Source organism: Nasonia vitripennis, assembly GCF_009193385.2.
Source record: "Nasonia vitripennis strain AsymCx chromosome PSR unlocalized genomic scaffold, Nvit_psr_1.1 chrPSR_random0001, whole genome shotgun sequence".
Taxonomy (NCBI): Eukaryota; Metazoa; Arthropoda; class Insecta; order Hymenoptera; family Pteromalidae; genus Nasonia; species Nasonia vitripennis.
Window position 1 is genome coordinate 264,491 of NW_022279660.1, and position 20,388 is coordinate 284,878.

The following is a 20,388-nucleotide window of genomic DNA, read 5'->3' on the forward strand; positions in this document are numbered from 1 at the left end:
TGCGAGATTATCCTCTTCTAACCAGAAAAGATCTTGGAGAAAATCTCACTCTGAATTTATTTAGGACATCTAAGAATATTGCTGTATATCGGTGCGAAAGGCATATATCTGTGCGTTCCCTACAAAACCCAATCAGATATCTCTGCAAATGATTTTTAAACAGCAGTGTTGTCTCTGGGAAAGTGAAAGGGATAGTACCTGTGGGATTTGTATGTATAGTCGGCGGTCAATATTTTCTAGCTTCACGTTTCTCAGTCAGAAAACACCTGTGTGCGGGTCTTCGTCCTTATCTGCGTGAAGATCGTATTGGAAATGTGAGGGCTAGTACCTATGCAATCTGTCCGCGCAGACGGGGACTAACTTATCGCAGTCGAAAGGAAAAAAAAACACATGTCGCTGGAAGCTGTATACATCTGCGTGGGATAGTTTGTATACGTATCCCAGAATTATCTTCGCGAAGTTTGTATAAGGAGCATTTCTCGCATTCATTCCGTAAAGTAGAGGAAAACACCTGTGCGCGAGTCGTCGTCCTTATCTGCGTGAGGATCGTATTGGAAATGTGAGGGATAGTACCTATGTAATCTGTCCGCGCAGTCGAACGGAAAAACACATGTCGCTGGAAGCTGTATACATCTGCGTGGGATAGTTTGTATACGTATCCCAGAATTATCTTCGCGAAGTTTGTATAAGGAGCATTTCTCGCATTCATTCCGTAAAGTAGAGGAAAACGCCTGTGCGCGAGTCGTCGTCCTTATCTGCGTGAGGATCGTATTGGAAATGTGAGGGATAGTACCTATGTAATCTGTCCGCGCAGTCGAACGGAAAAACACATGTCGCTGGAAGCTGTATACATCAGCGTGGGATAGTTTGTATACGTATCCCAGAATTATCTATGCGAAGTTTGTATAAGGAGCATTTCTCGCATACATTCCGTAAAGTAGAGGAAAACACCTGTGCGCGGGTCGTCGTCTCTACCTGCGCGAAGGAGGAGGAGCATGAACCCACCACTAAATTTTTTTTCGGGACACAGAGAAGGGAAGATTGGGACTTATACATACTACGGTTACTGGCTCACTTTGAGAGGGGGAAGAATTCTCGGTCGCTAGGGGAGGGAAGGGAGGGATCGACACTCCCTCTATCTAAAAATACACAGCTCGGATTCTGGCTCACTTTGAGAGGGGGAAGAATTCTCGGTCGCTTGGGGAGAAAAGGGAGGGATTGACAATCCCTCCATTTAAAATACACAGCTCGGATTCTGGCTCATACTGAGAGAGGAGGGGGTGAGCCAGAATCCGCATGAGCCAGTATGCCTATAGCCTATCTACTCCATTTGTTTTATTTGCCGGGAGATTCAGCCCCAAGAACGAACCGTGTTAGACATAAAATCCGGACAACGGACGAAGAACCAGTCCGGGTAAAATACAAGAGAGGACCGACAGGACAAGACAAGGAGCTATTTAATCAATTACAGAAACTCCTGGACGCCAACGTTATTCGGCGTCCTAACAGTCCATTTTGCAGTCCTTGCCGAATCGTCCCCAAGAAACCGGGACCAGATGGGAAAAGGAAATTTCGTTTAGTTATAGATTACAGGAAACTGAATGCCAAGACCATTAAAGACGCCTACCCGCTACCTAACGTTTTAGAGATACTCGAGCAAATTGGTAGTGCACAGTATTTTTCAGTTTTCGATTTAGCAATGGGGTTTCATCAAATTCAGCTGGAACCCGAGGACATACAAAAGACGGCTTTCAACACTAAGTATGGACACTTCGAATACTTATGTATGCCGTTTGGCCTTACCAACGCCCCCCGACCTTCCAGCGGCTAGTGGACTGTGTCCTACCCGGCCTACAGGGAGTGGAAATGTATGTATTCCTCGATGATGGGACATACAAAATGCGTCCAGTTGGATTCCTGCTAGGAAAACTAAGTCGCTATACCCCTCACCTTCTAAACCAGACGATGCAATACCGGAAGAATTTATTAAATCTAAGCAGGACAGGTCTGTGCCCAGCAGTACTTTGGGAGAGTGGATGTTGGAGTATGCTGAAAGCAAAGCGCAAAATTGTAAGTAATGTATAAAAGTGTGTGCATTACTCGAAAAGAATAGAAAAATTAAGTATACATTGTAACGACAAGAAGGGAGTATGAGTGGACATTAGCGACGGACAGCGGACAGTCCACGAGAGACCGACCTCGCGTACAAACATGAGCGACGGACAGCGGACAGTCCACGAGAGACCGACCTCGCGTACAAACGTGACACCTCGGACGTCCGGACGTATCCGACCTGACTAGCGTAACACTTAAAAGACACTGGGACAAAACACATACGATATTTTTATATAACATATAAATAAAGTAATGTAATTTACTGGTAAACAAAAATCGTTAAAATTAAAAGAATTATTTTATTAATCATACAATAGATGTATAAAATGAATCGAAACAAAATTTAATATAGCATTTAAAGACGTTACAAAGAGACTGGACGGAGTGACTGATGTATTTCGAGGCGTCCTCAGCGATTGGCAGTCCAGGGCTTGTCGATAAACCCTGAAGCGACTTATGTATAGAATGAGGAGGTCCTGGAATACTTCGACCTCTATTGTAAAACCCTCAGTCGAGACAAACCGGAACTATAAAAATAATCGGTCGAGATGCCAATCATAGAACGGCAGGTCAAAAGATCCCTGCAGCCTCTCATTCATATTGCGCTTATCTTTTCGGAATATCCGTTTAAGATTACGCTGCATCCACTAGGAATAATAAAATAATGGTTACCTTATAGAATTGTATCACAGCACTGGTATTTAAATGTAACTCACGTTTATCCGTTCCCACCTTCCACCGGGATAGAATCTCTTACAACGGCGGACCATGATAATTAAATTATCAAAACAAAGTGTAAATAAATTAAATAAGTAACTGCCGATACGACCGGAACAATGTACGAATTGCGACTGTAGCGAGGAGCGAAAAACCAGAAAACTGGAAAGAACTCTTGTCAAATAAACGAAAAATTGTGAAAGTAAGCATTGTAATAAGATACACCCAGTAGCGTATAGAGTGATACGGACTTACGCAGAGCTTAAAAATTCTTAGATCAGAAGTCGGTAACCAAGTTAGTGCTGCCATCATTTGAATTGTATAGCAAATGCAGAGGAAGCTAAGCTTCGAACTCAAGAAAGAAGTGCATCGACCGCGAACTGCTATCATCAGCAAAAAGAAAAAAAAAACGGCTATACGACTTTTCAACGGCTAACCGCACTTAGTCGATTTCATACAATATAACGAGTAGCACTTGCCTCAAACGAAAAACAGTCATGGAATTTTTAAATTTTGACAGAGAAGTAGTGGAAACTGCGAAGAAAGTATTGGAAAAAGCAATGAGCAGATTGAAGGAAGCACAGACAGCAGTATCCGTAGCTCAAAAAGCGTATTGGAACGCAGTGGACTATTATCGAGAAAAAGTTAACAGAAACAGTGTATTAGTGCCGGAATCACCGAACAACGATGACCAATTAACTAGTGCTATTAACACCGAACTTAGAGCAAAAAAAAGAGCAATCTATGTAAGTAAAAGTGTGAAAGAAGCGTGGTTCAACGTTGCTGATTCTGCAGCGTCGAGCAAGTCCACGCCGCGCGACAATACATCTGCGTACTCAGAGGTTTGCAAAACATAGAGATGTTAGTCTATTTAGACGACATAATAGTATATAGTAAAGATCTTCAAGAACACGAACAAAGAATCAGAAATCTTATGGAGAGACTCAGACATGCAAAATTAGTATTGCAACCAGACAAAATAGAATTCTTTAGAAGGGAAGTCGGTTTCCTAGGACACATCATAAGCGCCAGAGGCATAGAGCCTAACCCAGAGAAAGTAGTCGCCATCGCAAAGCTTGCCACACCCAAAAATGCGAAAAATGTGAGAGAAGTACTCGGTATGTTTGGTTACTACAGAAAATATATAAAAGACTTTGCAAAAATCGCAAAACCTCTCAACGACTTATTAAAGAAAAATGTGAAATTTGAATGGACAGAAGAGTGTGAAAATAGTTATCAACAACTAAAAGAATGTTTAATGAAAGAACCAATTCTACAATTTCCGGACTTTGATAAAGAATTTACATTAACTACAGACGCTTCTGATTACGCCATTGGCGCTGTACTTAGTCAAGAGAAAGACGGATTTGATCACCCAGTACAATATCTATCCAGAGCGCTCAACAAAGCTGAAAGAAATTATTCGACCACAGAAAAAGAATGTCTTGCAGTGTTATATGCCTTGCACCAATTTAGTCCATATTTGTTATGTAGAAAATGCACGCTAGTAAGCGATCATGAACCGCTGAACTGGATGCATAGCAGAAAAGATCCAGGACAAAGACTAATGAGATGGATGTTCAGATTCACAGGATACGAATATACCTTAAATATAAACCAGGTAAATTAAACAAAAACGCTGATGCACTATCGCGAAACCCACCAGAAATGACTGAAGAAGAAATTAATAAAAATCTACCTAGCATAAAAGTCATGGTGATAGAGGAAAAACAAAAGAAACAAGGGAAATCATCAGGAAGCATAGCAACAGCATCCAAAACAATAACGCAACCACGAACTAGAATACAGTCAACGGGTGACATAGTAAATAAACCTAGAGGACGAGGGAGACCAATAGGCACCAAAACTAATAAAGAAGCACCTAAACTGGATCACAGCGTAATAGAACAAAGAACTAGAGCAAAACGCACGCAAACACAAAGTCCAGTAGGGCAGTACATCAAGCAGGGCGCAATACCAAAAGCTCCCACAACGGCCATATTGGGAAGAAAAACAAAAACGGAAAAGGCAGTAGAGACGGAAGCATCAACATCTAAAACCACTATCGTAAAACCAAGAGAAGTTTTCGAAAGTTCAACTGATGCAGACTCAGATACATCAATGACAGCCAACCCATCCAGAAGATCTTGGCTATCATCCACAGCCAATGAAGACAGTGATTTGGACAAACCTCCAATACCTGATCCCAGATACAGTGGACTGCGACAAGAAGACTCGGAAACAACAGAAGGAGAAACACAAGACGAAGAAGCGTTTTCTTCAGGAGAAAGCCAAGACAAAACCATAAGCAACATCGCCATAGAAGTGAGTGCAGCAGAAACGTCCCAAAACGAACAAAATACCGAAGAAGAGTCAATAGATAATCTATCTATCAAAACAACCTTGACGAGAGAAGAGGTAGAAGAAGCAAGACAAAAAGGTTTGAAGAAAGCTTAAAAAGACATGAAATGGATAGAAGCACCAATACAACTGAATCGCACTTCTCAGATGATGATCATGTGCCAAATGAAGTGCGCGAAGCAATTTACACATCAGATCCACGATTTTACACAGATGAAGAAGCGGATGTGGATGATGTACTAAGAGAGAGTGTTCAAAAATTAATAAAACGAGCACAACAAAAACTACAAGAGACATCAAACAAAGATGATACAGGGAATGAATCAGACGTCCAAAGTGTAACTGACATAATAAGACCACCACCAAGAAGAACACTCTCAGTAACGCCAACAAAAAATAGCGACAGCCCTACAGCCAACAGCACGCCGAGAGGTAAAATCAGAAATCGCAAGAAACTAGGAGTGTTAAGTGAAATAGAGGCAGAAGAAGGATCAATAATAGATATAAAATTCTCAAAACCTCTCTGAAGTAACAATGCCTTTACTCCTGCCCACACCACCAGACATGGAACCACTAAACAAAGACCACATTGCAGCAAAAAACGATCATGAATCGGAAGATGCCAAGACACACATAACCAAGGAATTCAAGAAAATCCCTGACAACATAATCACCATAAGAGAATGCCTTACGCATAAAAGAGACAACATCGTTCACTTCCTATCAGCAGACTGTGACAACACGTGGTCCGTAACTAGACTACTAGTAGAGATCGGAGCCATAGACTTAACAAAAATCAAGAGTAGGAAACCAAAAATAGGATAAGTCCTAACGACACCATTCAAAAAACACCACGTATTCACAGTAATAATAAAAGACAGATATTTCAATGTAATCAAAATGGAAGATCTGAATAAAGCGCTCCAGAATTTAAAAGAAACACTTGTCAACAAAAAAATCAAAAGCTTCCGAGTGGCCAGAAAAGGGGACATATTGGACCAATTGGACTCACCAGCCACCTTAGAGATGATTTACAAACATTTTCACCAAAGCGGCATAAAAGTGACAATGTGCTACGGGAAAGCGGAAGTACCAGCCGAAAAACACAGAAAAGAAATAATAAGCCATCTACGCGACAGCCTGACCGGAGGACACAAAGGAATTAATCAAACCTATCAAAAAATAAGGGAACGATATTATTGGCCAGGAATGAGAAATGATGTTCAAGACTATATCCGAAGATGTGCAAGCTGCCAAGAACAGAAAATAGAGAGATTCAAGACAAGAGAGCCAATGATAATCACGGATACTCCAATAGAAGCATTTGACAAAGTCTCAATCGACACAGTTGGAAAGCTCAAAATGACTCCAAGAGGCAACTGTCACCTCTTAACAATGCAATGTAACTTAAGAAAATATCTAATAGCCATACCCATCAGGAATCTCAATGCTACCACAATAGCTGATGCACTAGCAAAGTATCTCATTTGCCAGTTCGGAGCACCAAGAGCCATACTCTCAGATAGAGGCACCAGTTTCCTCTCCAACATAGTCGAATCGCTCCTCAAATTGTTCAAAATTAACCACCTTACAACTTCAGGGTACAGACCGCAAACAAATGGATCACTAGAAAGAAGCCATGCCCCACTCATAGAATTTATTAGAATATACTCGGAAAGATACGACGATTGGGACCAATTATCTCCATTTGCGACGTTTACCTATAACACCAGCGTGCACGCAGCAACTAACTTCACCCCATTCGAACTAGTTTACGGACGAATAGCGCGTTTCCCTTTGCGAATACCCTCTGACGAAAAATTAAAAACATATAATGTTTATATGCGTGACTTACAAAGTATTAAGGTTAGAAGAAATGAAAATCTTAGCAGGTGAAACTCAAATAGCAAACAAGGTCAAAACAAAAGAAAGATACGATCAGAAGGTTAAAACCTTTAAGGGTAAAGTAGGCGGATATGCGAGACTAATCAATGAACCCCGTGTAAGTAAATTCAACGCTTATAGAAATAAACCGCTGAAAATAATCGAACTTCTAGGTAGGAAAAATGTCATTTTAGAATACCCTAACGGCAAACGTATACGAAAACATATAGACAAACTAAAACCAGTAGAGGATAAGTCCGATCATGATGACTCAAATTTCCTCGACTAATCAATAATAATGTTACAGGATGAGAATTTTAAACATTTTAATAATATTACTTAATCTATTCAACGAGAGCAGAAGCGAACCCGTATACCAAGTAGAATCCCTTAACCCCAATCCTGGAATATATTTTGAAAAATTGAACGTGATTAGAATAAAAAGAGCAACATGGAAACTCAACATCTACATCAACGTGGAAGACTTCATGCAGTCATTCGGAAGCATAAGCAACAGCTTGTTTGGACTAGTCACCGACGACGAAGTAGAAAATATAAACAAAAATATAGACCAGCTTTTCGAAGATCAGACCAAAATAGTACATCTGATAGACAGCAATTCTCACATAATCTCAACAAAATTCGAAGAACTATACAACATAACCAGTAACCATCACAAAGTGTTACAAGGATTTGAAAGAGAATTAACAAAAACAATTAAAAGCGTTCTACGAGAAAAGGAAGAAATGAATTATCAGGTCGAAATAATGATATATGTAAAGCGATTGGAGTCAACACTAGACCACGTCATCAAAAGCAATGAGAAACCTCTAGCAATTTTACAAAAACTAAAAGAAGGAAAAATGCACCCAGAACTCATGAAACAAGATGTGCTCCATCAAATGAAGATGGACGTAATAAGAGTGAGTCGAGACTTAGAATTCCCAATACCACCAGCGCACATGAGAGCAGAAGAGTTAACTAAAATATCGGATATTGATGCCATACACCAAAACGAACGGACGCTAGCCGTGCTACATTTACCACTCGTAGATCGAATGCCATACCAATTGTACAGGATGCATCCAATCAATGTGCCACAAAATATGAAAAACAAGACAATAGGTCAAGCCTTCATAAAACCATCCCATGAATACATAGCTATCAGCTACGATCACACAAGATACATCAAATTTAATGAAGAACAGAGACAAACGTGTATCATAACACACTATGCAGACATATGCCCGATCCTAGGAGCACTCAGAAACGTGCCCGAATCCAGAGACTGTGAGATAACATTACTTTTGAATTCCAGTCAGAATGCAATCAATCATTGCGACATACGATACAAGATGAACATGCAGACACAATGGACGTATTTAGAATATGATAAATCATGGCTCTATTCCACGACCGGACCAGAAACACTAAACATCATATGCCAAAACAACCAAAATAACAATAAAGGACACAGGAATAGTGCACGTAGCTCCTATTTGTATAGCAACAACCGCAGAAGCCACGATAACCGGAGAAATCACCAGGAACACAGAATACACCTATTTGTACAAACCAGATATAAACCTCAAAATAACAGAGATTTATCCGTCCCTAAACAAAGAAGACAGTGACATGGAAGTTCATAGCTTGGAAATAACAAAATTGTTAACTCCCCACACAATTAATAATGACGGAAAACCGCTACATGAAATAATGCGTCAGTTAGAAGAAATAGGTGAACACAAAAGGCAAAATTATAGAAATGATACAACACTATACGGAAACGTGACCATCCAATTAGCAATCGTAGCAATAATAGTAGCAATAATCATAAAAATGAAATGTTTAGGCAAATGCCAATGTCTCAATGGGAGACATGCCCACCCACCACCCAAAAGAAATAACAAGAGACAAAAACCCATCCCAAATGATGAAGAAATCGGACTCGAAAGTATCTTAAACACTCGCGAAAACCCCAATACCCCAATACCCCAATACCCCCAATTTAGATCGCGAAACCCTTGAAAGTGAAACCTCAAAAAACACGAAAGATATTATCATCACCAAAACAAGAAGCAGAATGCTCATAGTTTACCAAAATTTTACCAAAATTTTGACCGAAATTTGAACATGAGTTTTCAAAGGAAGCTTGCATATAGCCGAACAACGCATAGTCAAAATTGTTAATAACAATAATATAATCTAATTACAGAATAAAATAAAAGAAACAAAATGGAGTCGAGACCAAGAACCACCATATCAATGTTCTGTGACATAGACATTCCACTATCAAACATAGTAAAAGAATTCGAGAAAATAGGAGAACCTCGAAATGCTCACGTGGAGAAACACAGATACGAACAAGAGACCAAGAAAATTACCATATCATTTGAGTCAGAAAGAGAAACACAGAGAGCATACGAACTCAGATCGCTACTAGCGAAACAAAATAAATTAAAAAGAAACAACAGAAGAACAGCACCGTACCAAGGACCCGCAACAACCTCAAGAGTACCAACAGGAGAATTGATCGACCTTACTCCAAATGAAGAGCCAACAGTTAAATCCGAGATCCATGTAGTAAACCCAACGACGCAACCAACCAGAAACAGATTATTTTGTTTACTCCCTTGGGACGGAAATGATAGAGAAAAGGACGAGATGTTCTTCAGACAATTTGCGCAATTTGGAACACTAGCCTATTATGAAACGGTCAGAGACAGAAAAGGACGACTAGCGTATGGATATGTGCAATACTTCACAGAAGAAGAAACCAGAATTGCTAAAGAAGAGAGTGACCCGATATACAAAGCGACGTTCGCGGAACCCAGAAGACTCCCACGTATTGGGAGGAAACGCTACTACAAAATTTCATGAAAAATGCAAAAAGATGATAGAAGCAGAATTATACAGCTTGCATGACGTAACCTGCAAGAAACAAACAAAATGGTCTCAAGAACAAGCAGATGAAGCCCCACAAGACAAACTACAGCCAGGTACAGGTTTCATGACCAGCAACCCTACAAGCGCCAGCGGAAATGATCAGAATCAACAGAAATCAGAAATACCCGAGACCCTCAAAGTAATAGACGATGATTTAAATGATAACGATATGATTACAGATTAGGAAAAGTAAGAAATGAAATGGGACCAATTAACATGTGTGAATGAGAGAATGAATGATTAACAACCACACGACCAATAAATACCACATACCATAATAGCTCTTAAATTTTTTTATTACTCTCACCCTTTACAACTTTTTTTCATGCTCTGTTTTAGAAAAATGGACCAATTACTCAAGAACGTCATTGCCTCAATGATCTATAGTGAAGCCCTAAAAATAGTAAGGATAGAGCTGAAAAAAGCATCAGAACTACCAGCAGTCCTGAATATGTTGAATCAATATGGACCCTATACTATGACAGAATTTCGTCTCAATCGAGAATAAGTTTAGATTGTACGAGACCATTCTTAACAGGTTGTGTGACAACAGAGCAGAGCCATAACCAAATTCACAAGGTAAGAGAAAGAGAGAAAACAAACAACCCACCCAAACCCATATCATTATCCCGAAATAAGCTGAAAGCAAGCAAGCCTAATAATAATGACAAAAAAAATAGAAAAGAAATCTTGCCGATTGCTTACCAATAGCTTCCAAATTTCCTTTTTGGAAAAGCACGACCCAACCAAGGCACAAATTTGAATGTTCCACACATTCTAAGAGAAAGCAGTGAGTGTTCTTTCTTTAATCAAATGAACACCGAAAGGGTTGTCCAATGGATCCAATTGTGATCCAAGATGATCAGATACATGACCACACAGTAATTCGAGCATAGACGCAATCAAATTTCTGCAGTTTAGAACAAAAAAAAGAAAAAAGGGGCTTGATCCTATCCTAGATCCACAGATTTCCAGATGACACCTTACACCATTTCTAATGGATTAAAAATAAAATCAGCACCTAAACTCGGCTCGCCAGCTGTCACCCCTGTCAGACCACTTAACCTTAGACATATTCGTTTGTCGGGGATGACAAACGTTTGAAGGGGGGGAGGATGTTAAGTGACGAAGTTCCTGGATAGCCATTCAGAGACATTAAATTAAATTAAATCCAACCAAGACGAAAGAAAGAAAGAATCCAGAAACTTCGACGCTTAACGTACGCGAGAAGTAACTCAAAACCAAAACAAAACTTCTCCTCCCTCGGCTGAAAGCGCGCGTATACAGTCGACGCTGCAGTTTAGCCGTTGACCGTAAGCTAGACCCATAAGGCCTAATGAGTAAGAGAGAGAGAAAGCGCGGCTAACCTGAAGTGCAAAGGAGAAGTAAAGACCCTGTGTGGGAGAAAGCTATCACGCTCTCTTCAAACTCTGCCTCCCCCAATATTCATTCCTGTGTGTGCGCTCCTAGAGACAGGACGCTTTCTCTCCGAGTTTTCACATTGAGTTGATTGAATATAGAAAAACGATATTATTTTCTTTAGAATTAAAAGATTTGGTTGATTAACATTCTTCTTTGAGTTTCGTATTGCATCGCTAATTGTCTCACGTCGAACGATTGTATAAAATTTAGAACAGAACCCCAGCGCAGTCATAGTTTTGGTTCTTACCACTACCTCATTGATCTAGTTTTCCAGTGATCCATCAAACACAAGTAAGTTATTTTCCTTAATGATTTAAAGTTAAAATTTACCAAATCAAACAATTCTGGCGCGATAAATTAATAATTTCACTAATCTTTTCCGTATGGGAGAGTAGCTGATCGCCCACGTTTATATTAATAATTGATTGTTAGTTTGGTAAGCTCAGAATTACCCTAACAGTAACATAACCCATACAACGTCACACTCAGTTAATTTTTCTTTAGTGACATTATTGTAAATCGGAGGAGTGTGAATTGGTTAAATTTGTGTGAATACGTAAATTTTAATTTTTTTTGGGGTTACTAAATGATTACATACGACCGATGATTGATTGTTCGTAGATCACCGCTTTGTATGAAGTCAGCCCTTTTGCAGGGGGTATTGTTCATGGCACATTTTTTTTTATGCGCCGGCTTCATTGCCGGGGACAGCAATATTCTGGGGGGGGGAGGTGTAATGTGCCATGATCATACTATATATATATATACACACACACACACACACGAGAACATATACCTATATTCACCTATGATGCCTGCGCGACTGCAACCACGCATTCACGCAGACAACGCATATACAAATCGATCGGACGAATCAACTACATTGCAACACGCATCGAGCACCGAATATCGGAGCGAGTGCTCTGACCTCTGCGTCAGCACTCCTAGCGCGCGAACAATGACCGCAAAGCGTGCGCGTCAATCCTTAGTGTGGCGAATGTTGATTGGACTACCGCGATCTTCACCATCTTAATTTTCAATACTGCTTGCATAGGCACCGAGGCATTAAAAACCCCGGGGCCGATCCACGCAGTGCCTTTTCACGTGAACTCTTCCTACTGGCAACTGGACCTGGTGATTGAATACGAGTGCTATATTCTGGCTCGCATCGGTTATTGAGTGTTTAGAACCCACTCAAACTCTGCGGGTAGAGTACGGTATAACTCTTCGTTACTAGACATGAGTTGAACGTAGAATTGTAATAGTGAAGGACCGCTGAGTGGAATCTTCGGCGAAAGCAAGTGAAGAACCCTTCATCTGTGCAGTTGACCAAACCTTTTATTATTGCCACGATAGATCGTGTAGTAATAAGTCCAATCAACATCTGCCGTGCCGACGAAGGAGTTTTCTAACATCCAGTGTGCGGTCGATACGATTGTAATTGTAAGTCGCCTTAGTATAATCATCTACAAATGTTTTAACAACATCTTAGTGAATAAACAATAAAATAAGTCAAGTATTAATGACGACGAGAACAGTTTAACAATAGATGATAACTTGAAAAGTGAGAATGCCCTATTAAAAGAACTTAATAAAGAACTGATGGAAAAAAATAAGTTATTAAGAGAGTTACTAGATAAGCAAAAAAGTGAAACTAAGATCTCAAAAAATAAGACTTATGCTCAAGTAATTGCAAATGTTATGCCTACGACAAGCCAAAAAGAATACCAAAAATTATAATTAAGAACAAAGATAGTAAGGAATACTCTAATGACAAAATAAATGATGCTGTTGCCCACTACCTCATCAAAGACAAGAGCATACAAGCAAGAAAATTAATAAAGAAGAAGAACGAAATAATAGTAGATTTACTAACAGAAGGCAGTGCAAGTAAAGCATATAGTGTGTTGAAGAAAAAACTTGAGTCCAGCTGCGATATCACAAAAGAAAAAATTGAGAATCCAAAAGTAAAGGTAGTTGGAATCGATAATGTTGAAAACCTGGACAACAAAAAAATTGAAGAAGACATAAATGAAAGGAATTTCAGTAAAACTGGTAAGAAGTGTACATTATTGCACTCATACTTTAATTCTAAAACTAATCTACAGTCTATTAGAAATTCCAGCCGAATTATACCAACAAGTACGAGAAAATAAAAATAGGATGTTTGTGGGTTACCAGAACTGTAAAGTCTATGATTATTGTAATATAAAACCATGTTACAATTGTGGAAGGTATGGGCACAATGGTTCTAAGTGTACAAACAATCAAATATGCTTAAAATGCGCCGGTGATCATAAGACAAAAGATTGTAAGAGTAATAAACCAAATTGTCCAAATTGTATCTTTAGCAATAATAAGTATAAAACGCATTTCAATACGGAACATATAGCAACTGATAGCCACGAATGCTACTGCAGAACAAAATAAGGAAGTTCATTGACCTGACTGATTACACGATGCAACCTGTATTACCGAGGTATGCCGGTATGGCAGAGATTACATCAAGCAAGGCTATGGGACTGCGTGCGTCTGGAGTGTCGTCGGATTCACTAAACTCAATTAACATGCGTATAACGACTAGACAAAAAACTAATGAATAACTCATGGACCAAGACTTTAACGTTGAAGATATATATAGTCTAGAACGTGAAGCAGATGACCTCAGATCACTAAACAAAAGTATATTGAAGAAGCAGAACCTAATTTTGTGCGTAAATATAAGAAGTTTAAATGCGAACTACGAAAAATTAGAGTGCTTTATTAATAGTCTAGTGTTGAAGCCAATTATAGTAGTATGTACGGAAACGTGGAATTTGCAGCATCCTCAATACCATCAAATACAAGGATACAACAGTTATTATAATGATAGCAAAATCAATAAGGCTGATGGAGTCATGATATATATTAAGAATAATATTCAAGAAACAACTAAAATAGAGGTATTTGATAGGTTGAGTGTTGTGAGTTCCGATACTTTCCTAGCGTCTGGTGAGGCAATCAGAATCTCTGCTATGTACAGGTGCCATGATGTACCGAAGTCCGAATTTATTCACTCCGTAAAAAAATTTTTATCGCAACAAGTTAATGTAAAAAATCATTGTATATTCGGTGATTTTAATATTGATATAAGTGATGTAAATTATGATAAAACCAGTTTGGCTGAAAAGACAATAACTCAAGAATTTCTAAATAATTTTTTTGAATATGAGTATATGTCTTTTTTTAGAGGAATCACAAGACCTTCTCAGAACAATGAGAAAGGTACATGTATTGATAATTGTTTCGCCAAAATAAGAAATACTGAGATAGTCTTTTAAGTTAAATATACCGTTCAATGACCATTATCCACTCTTTATAAGTATTGATAAACTGAAAATAGTAAAAGATAGCAATGACTCAATGTGCATCAACTATGGCAAGCTAGGAAGGATAGCAAAAAGAGTTGAGTGGAACTCAGTATTACAAATAAATGATCCTAATAAAGCTATAGATGAATTGATAAACATGATCCAAAGCTGTCTTGAAAAAGCAACTAGTAGAAGATATACTAATGAAGATAAAAAAAACTTAGTTCCCAAGAAAAAATGGATTACCAATGCAATATTAATATCATGTAGGACCAAAGAGATGTTATATAACATATGGAAAAAGAACCCTACAAATTGGAAACTGAAATTGGATTATAAAAATTATGATAAAATTTTGAGAAAGGTCATTAAAGATGCTAAGTATAAATATGAAAATAATGCTCTTAGACAAGCATGTGGCAATTCAAAGCAGCTTTGGAACATAATAAATAATAAATTAGGGAAAAAAAAGAAACAAGGAGTTCAGCTTGATAGTATGATGGTTGGTGAACGGAAGGTAAATGATAAGACTATTATTGCGAAAGCGATGACTGAATACTATTGTAATGTAGGAATAAATCTAAGCAAACAAATTCAAAATATGGACTCTGAACATTTGAAACTGCCAGATAGAAATAACTTCTCGATCTTTATTAATCCGACAAATATGTTTGAGATTCAGAACATAATTATTGCAATGAAAAAGAAATCTGGTGGAGTCGATAATATCAATGCAGTAATTATCAAAACTTTATCTAAATATTTATTAAAACCTCTAGAGTATATATATAACTTAAGTATACAACAATCAATATGGCCAAATGTACTAAAGCAAGCGGACATAGTACCTATATATGTCAGGAGATAAGAATTATATGAGTAATTATAGACCAATATCACTTATTTCAAACTTTGCAAAAATTTTTGAAAAAATAATATACTATAGACTATATAGTTTTATCAACAAGCACAAAATAATTTCAAATAAGCAATTTGGTTTTATGAAAATGAGAGGAACAAAAGATGCTCTTAACTGCCTAACAAATATTATATACAGAAATCTAGATAAAAGTAAACCGATTATGACAGCATTCCTAGACCTAGCAAAAGCCTTTGATACGGTAGATCATAATATACTGTTAGACAAATTAGAGAGATATGGTGTGAGAGGAAACGCTTTTAAATTGCTGACCAGCTATCTATCTAATAGGAAACAATGTGTTAAAATAAACAACTACAGAAGTGAGTACAAAGAAATTACTATAGGAGTGCCACAAGGAACCATCCTTGGACCCCTATTTTTTATATTATATGTGAATGACCTACTGATAGATATGCAAAAAGACACTATATTATCTTATGCGGATGACACTGTCATCATTTCATGGGATGACACGTGGTCTGCCGCTCAGGATAGACTAAACGAATATCTTCGTAAGGTAGCAATATGGCTGAACCTAAATAAACTGTCACTTAATGTAAGCAAAACTGTATACATTGCATTCGGCAATTACTGTGATAGCGTGCCTAGCACTCTAAATGTAAAAATTGGCGATAATATTATACAGAGGGTTGATAGTCATAAATATCTAGGCCTAATAATAGACTATAACATGAAATGGGATAAGCACATTAACCACATGGTGAAGACTACGAGATACTTGATTTTTATTTTTGCTAAACTAAAGAAACTTATGGAGAGTAAAACGCTAATGATGTTATACTATGCTCTATTTCACAGTATTGTAGGCTATGGTATAATTGCCTGGGGTGGTGCTTACAATAATTGCTTAAACCAAATCCAAAAAATACAAAAGAAAATACTTCGAATTATTAATAAAAACTGCTGTTTAATTGAGAAACAACCACTACCGATAAGGCAAATGTTTGAACTAGAGTGTATACTATATCATTATAGCGACCTAAGAGATAAATATACAAGTAGTGCAAATAAAACTCGCAATAAGAATATATCATTACCAAAAATATCTAAAACAATAAGCAAAAAAAACAGCTTTTATATAGCAATAGGGGTTTTTAACTCAATGCCAAATGATCTTAAAAACCTCCAATTAAGCAAAGTCTCTATTAAGAGTAAATTAAAAATGTTCATTGGAAAGAATTATTTTGGATGTATAAATATTTACGAAATTTTAAGAGAAAAAGGTATGAGGACATGAGAGCAATGATTGCAACATCATGACCCTCTATGGTTATTTTTTTTTTATATTAGTTCGTAAGTTAGCTTCTAATTATAGTGAGTAAGTTTTTCTGTATGCCATCCCTATGTACAGGCAACTTGTTTGCCTCTATAGGATGCCGATCAAAGGAATGTATGTGGTATATTAATAATAAATAATAAATAATAAATAATAAATAATTAAACTCTGTAACATCAAATGCACAATAACTCACGTGACCGGAGGAGACAATATTGGGAGAATAAATTTAACGAAAAGAAATATACCGAGCAAATTTTCAACTTGCAATAGTAAGATTAGGTTAATATATTCCAAGTACATATCAACAGATTGAGCGTACACGCAATACTAATGATTTGTATGCAATCGAAATTTTTTTTTAGGTTAAAAAACCCAATTTCAAAGTATAATAAGGTGGCTCTGTCTTGAACCAAACTTCGTTCTTTTCCTTGCCATCGCGCCCCTTGATATATACTTCACTGCACAAGCACTTCCATGCAACATTTTTGTTAAAAAGTATCTCTACTGTTCTTCCTCAAGGAAAGATCAGTGGGAATACTTGCGAAGAACTTTTAAATGTTATGTAATGTTTTTAGAGCCAACATTCAAGCCTTACTTTCTCCTAAGTAATCTTCCTAAAATAAATGTGTTACTTAAAAAATCTAATGAATTATTTCAAATCCTGCAAGCATTAACAATGTCCGCAGTAGCCAAAAAGGTATTCCTTAAGTATGTTTGTATGCAATGACTAATAACGTTTACGTATGCCTCACTACAAAAAAGCATTACTTTTTAAATAGAGTATAACATTTCACAAAATCCAACTAGCACTAAATTATCCAAATGCTTGACTTGAATTATTTTGAATACAGTAATGGCAAAAAGTAGAATCATCAATCAAATATATTTTACAGTAAAATTATTACACTTTTATTTTTATAGCTATAGTGACTACTAGACACGATACACAAGTTCAGAGTTCCAACTTTTTGAAGAAGAAAATGAATAAAATACTATTTTTTTTTAAATTTAAAGTAGGATTAAAAATAACATTTGAATTACTAAAACTGATCCATTGGTAATGTTAGATATTCATGATTGGTAAATATATAACATATAATAATTAAACTTATTTGCAGATTATGTAACAATACATTTTGAAGATTTAAGGCAATAATTAATCGATTACTTTTATATGTATAAATTTAATTTTATGAATAAAATTTTATTGAAGTTCAAGTTCCAAGCCTATATAGTGGCAAAAGAAGATATATTTATATATATATAATTAAGCAATAATAATAATAACATCTTTCTTTGCCACTATATATTGCGAGGCTTGGAACTTGAACTTCAATAAAATTTTATTCATAAAATTAAATTTATACATATATCTATATATATATATATATATATATATATATATATATATATATATATATATATATATATATATATATATATATATATATATATATATATATATATATATATATATATGTATAAATTTTATTTTATGAATAAAATTTATATATATATATATATATATATATATAAATATATATAATTATTAATGTTTTTATAATTAAGTATTAATGTTTTTGAGATACTGATGAAAATCGGTTATGAATCGCTTTAAAATTAATTCAGGTAAAATACATGTTTATGCAAAAATAAGCAATATAAAAATTAGAGTATACCTCCGCAGCCGATATTGCATAAGCGGAATAAATTCAAGCGTACGTTAAAAATTATTTTAATTCAGTAAAATTATTTGTAAATAAAGATTGCAACAAAAATAGCAATTCTTAATGACTCACACAATTTGCATACCTTCTCAAAATCATTTCTATATCGCGTAACTAATTTTTGATATACTTACGTTCGGCATGGTAGAATAGTACTACTTAAATCAATTTGAATTTACGAAAAATTATTCTTATTATACTTCTTACGAATCTAATTTATTTATAACGAAACTAATTTTTTTATAACAAAAGGAGTAAGAGAGAATAATCTCCAATCTCTATCACTCCATGTTTTGTTTTATCCGACCGGCCAGTGCTGCGCTTCGAGGATTCTCAGTGTCACTCATCGCCAAACTTCATAGTGCCAAAGAAATGATCGATCGAGTGCGGCTATGTTTACACTATTAATTTGTCCAAGTCGAACGAGCGCGGCTGCATTCCGCAGGTTTCTCTATTATTTATTTATTTGAAACGTGTTTTGGGATTATTTATTAATCAAACAATGGCGGTAACATTAAATTATTAGGAGTAGATAGGCTATAGGCATACTGGCTCATGCGGATTCTGGCTCACCCCCTCCTCTCTCAGTGTGAGCCAGAATCCGAGCAGTGTATTTTAAATGGAGGGATTGTCAATCCCTCCCTTTTCTCCCCAAGCGACCGAGAATTCTTCCCCCTCTCGAAGTGAGCCAGAATCCGAGCTGTGTATTTTTAGATAGAGGGAGTGTCGATCCCTCCTTCCCTCCCCTAGCGACCGAGAATTCTTCCCCCTCTCAAAGTGAGCCAGTAACCGTAGTATGTATAAGTCCCAATCTTCCCTTCTCCGTGTCCCGAAAAAAATTTAGTGGTGGGTTCATGCTCCTCCTCCTTCGCGCAGGTAGAGACGAAGACCCGCGCATAGGTGTTTTCCTCTACTTTACGGAATGTATGCGAGAAATGCTCCTTATACAAACTTCGCGTTGATAATTCTGGGATACGTATACAAACTATCCCACGCAGATGTATACAGCTTCCAGCGACATGTGTTTTTTTTTTTTTCCTTTCGACTGCGATAAGTTAGTCCCCCGTCTGCGCGGACAGATTGCATAGGTACTATCCCTCTCATTTCCAATACGATTCTCACGCAGATAAGGACGAAGACCCGCGCATAGGTGTTTTCCTCTACTTTACGGAATGTATGCGAGAAATGCTCCTTATACAAACTTCGCGTTGATAATTCTGGGACTGCGATAAGTTAGTCCCCCGTCTGCGCGAACAGATTGCATAGGTACTATCCCTCACATTTCCAATACGATTCTCACGCAGATAAGGACGAAGACCCGCGCATAGGTGTTTTCCTCTACTTTACGGAATGTATGCGAGAAATGCTCCTTATACAAACTTCGCGTTGATAATTCTGGGACTGCGATAAGTTAGTCCCCCGTCTGCGCGAACAGATTGCATAGGTACTATCCCTCACATTTCCAATACGATTCTCACGCAGATAAGGACGAAGACCCGCGCATAGGTGTTTTCCTCTACTTTACGGAATGTATGCGAGAAATGCTCCTTATACAAACTTCGCGTTGATAATTCTGGGATACGTATACAAACTATCCCACGCAGATGTATACAGCTTCCAGCGATATGTGTTTTTCCTTTCGAC

At 37.2% G+C, this 20,388-nt stretch overlaps 1 protein-coding gene across 3 annotated transcripts in view; it reads right to left on the minus strand.

Moving 5' to 3' along the window:
• Positions 1–19,102, minus strand: part of LOC116417957 — a 246,042-nt gene extending 226,940 nt beyond the window's left edge. The window contains exon 1 of one of the 3 annotated variants that reach the window (XM_031933154.2): positions 18,879–19,102. In XM_031933154.2, the coding sequence (XP_031789014.1) occupies positions 18,879–18,887 (9 nt within the window). In that variant the 5' untranslated portion in view covers positions 18,888–19,102. The remainder of the gene's footprint in view (positions 1–18,878) is intronic. The other 2 variants (XM_031933152.2, XM_031933153.2) reach the window with 2 other exon arrangements.
• Positions 19,103–20,388: the final 1,286 nt, after the last annotated feature.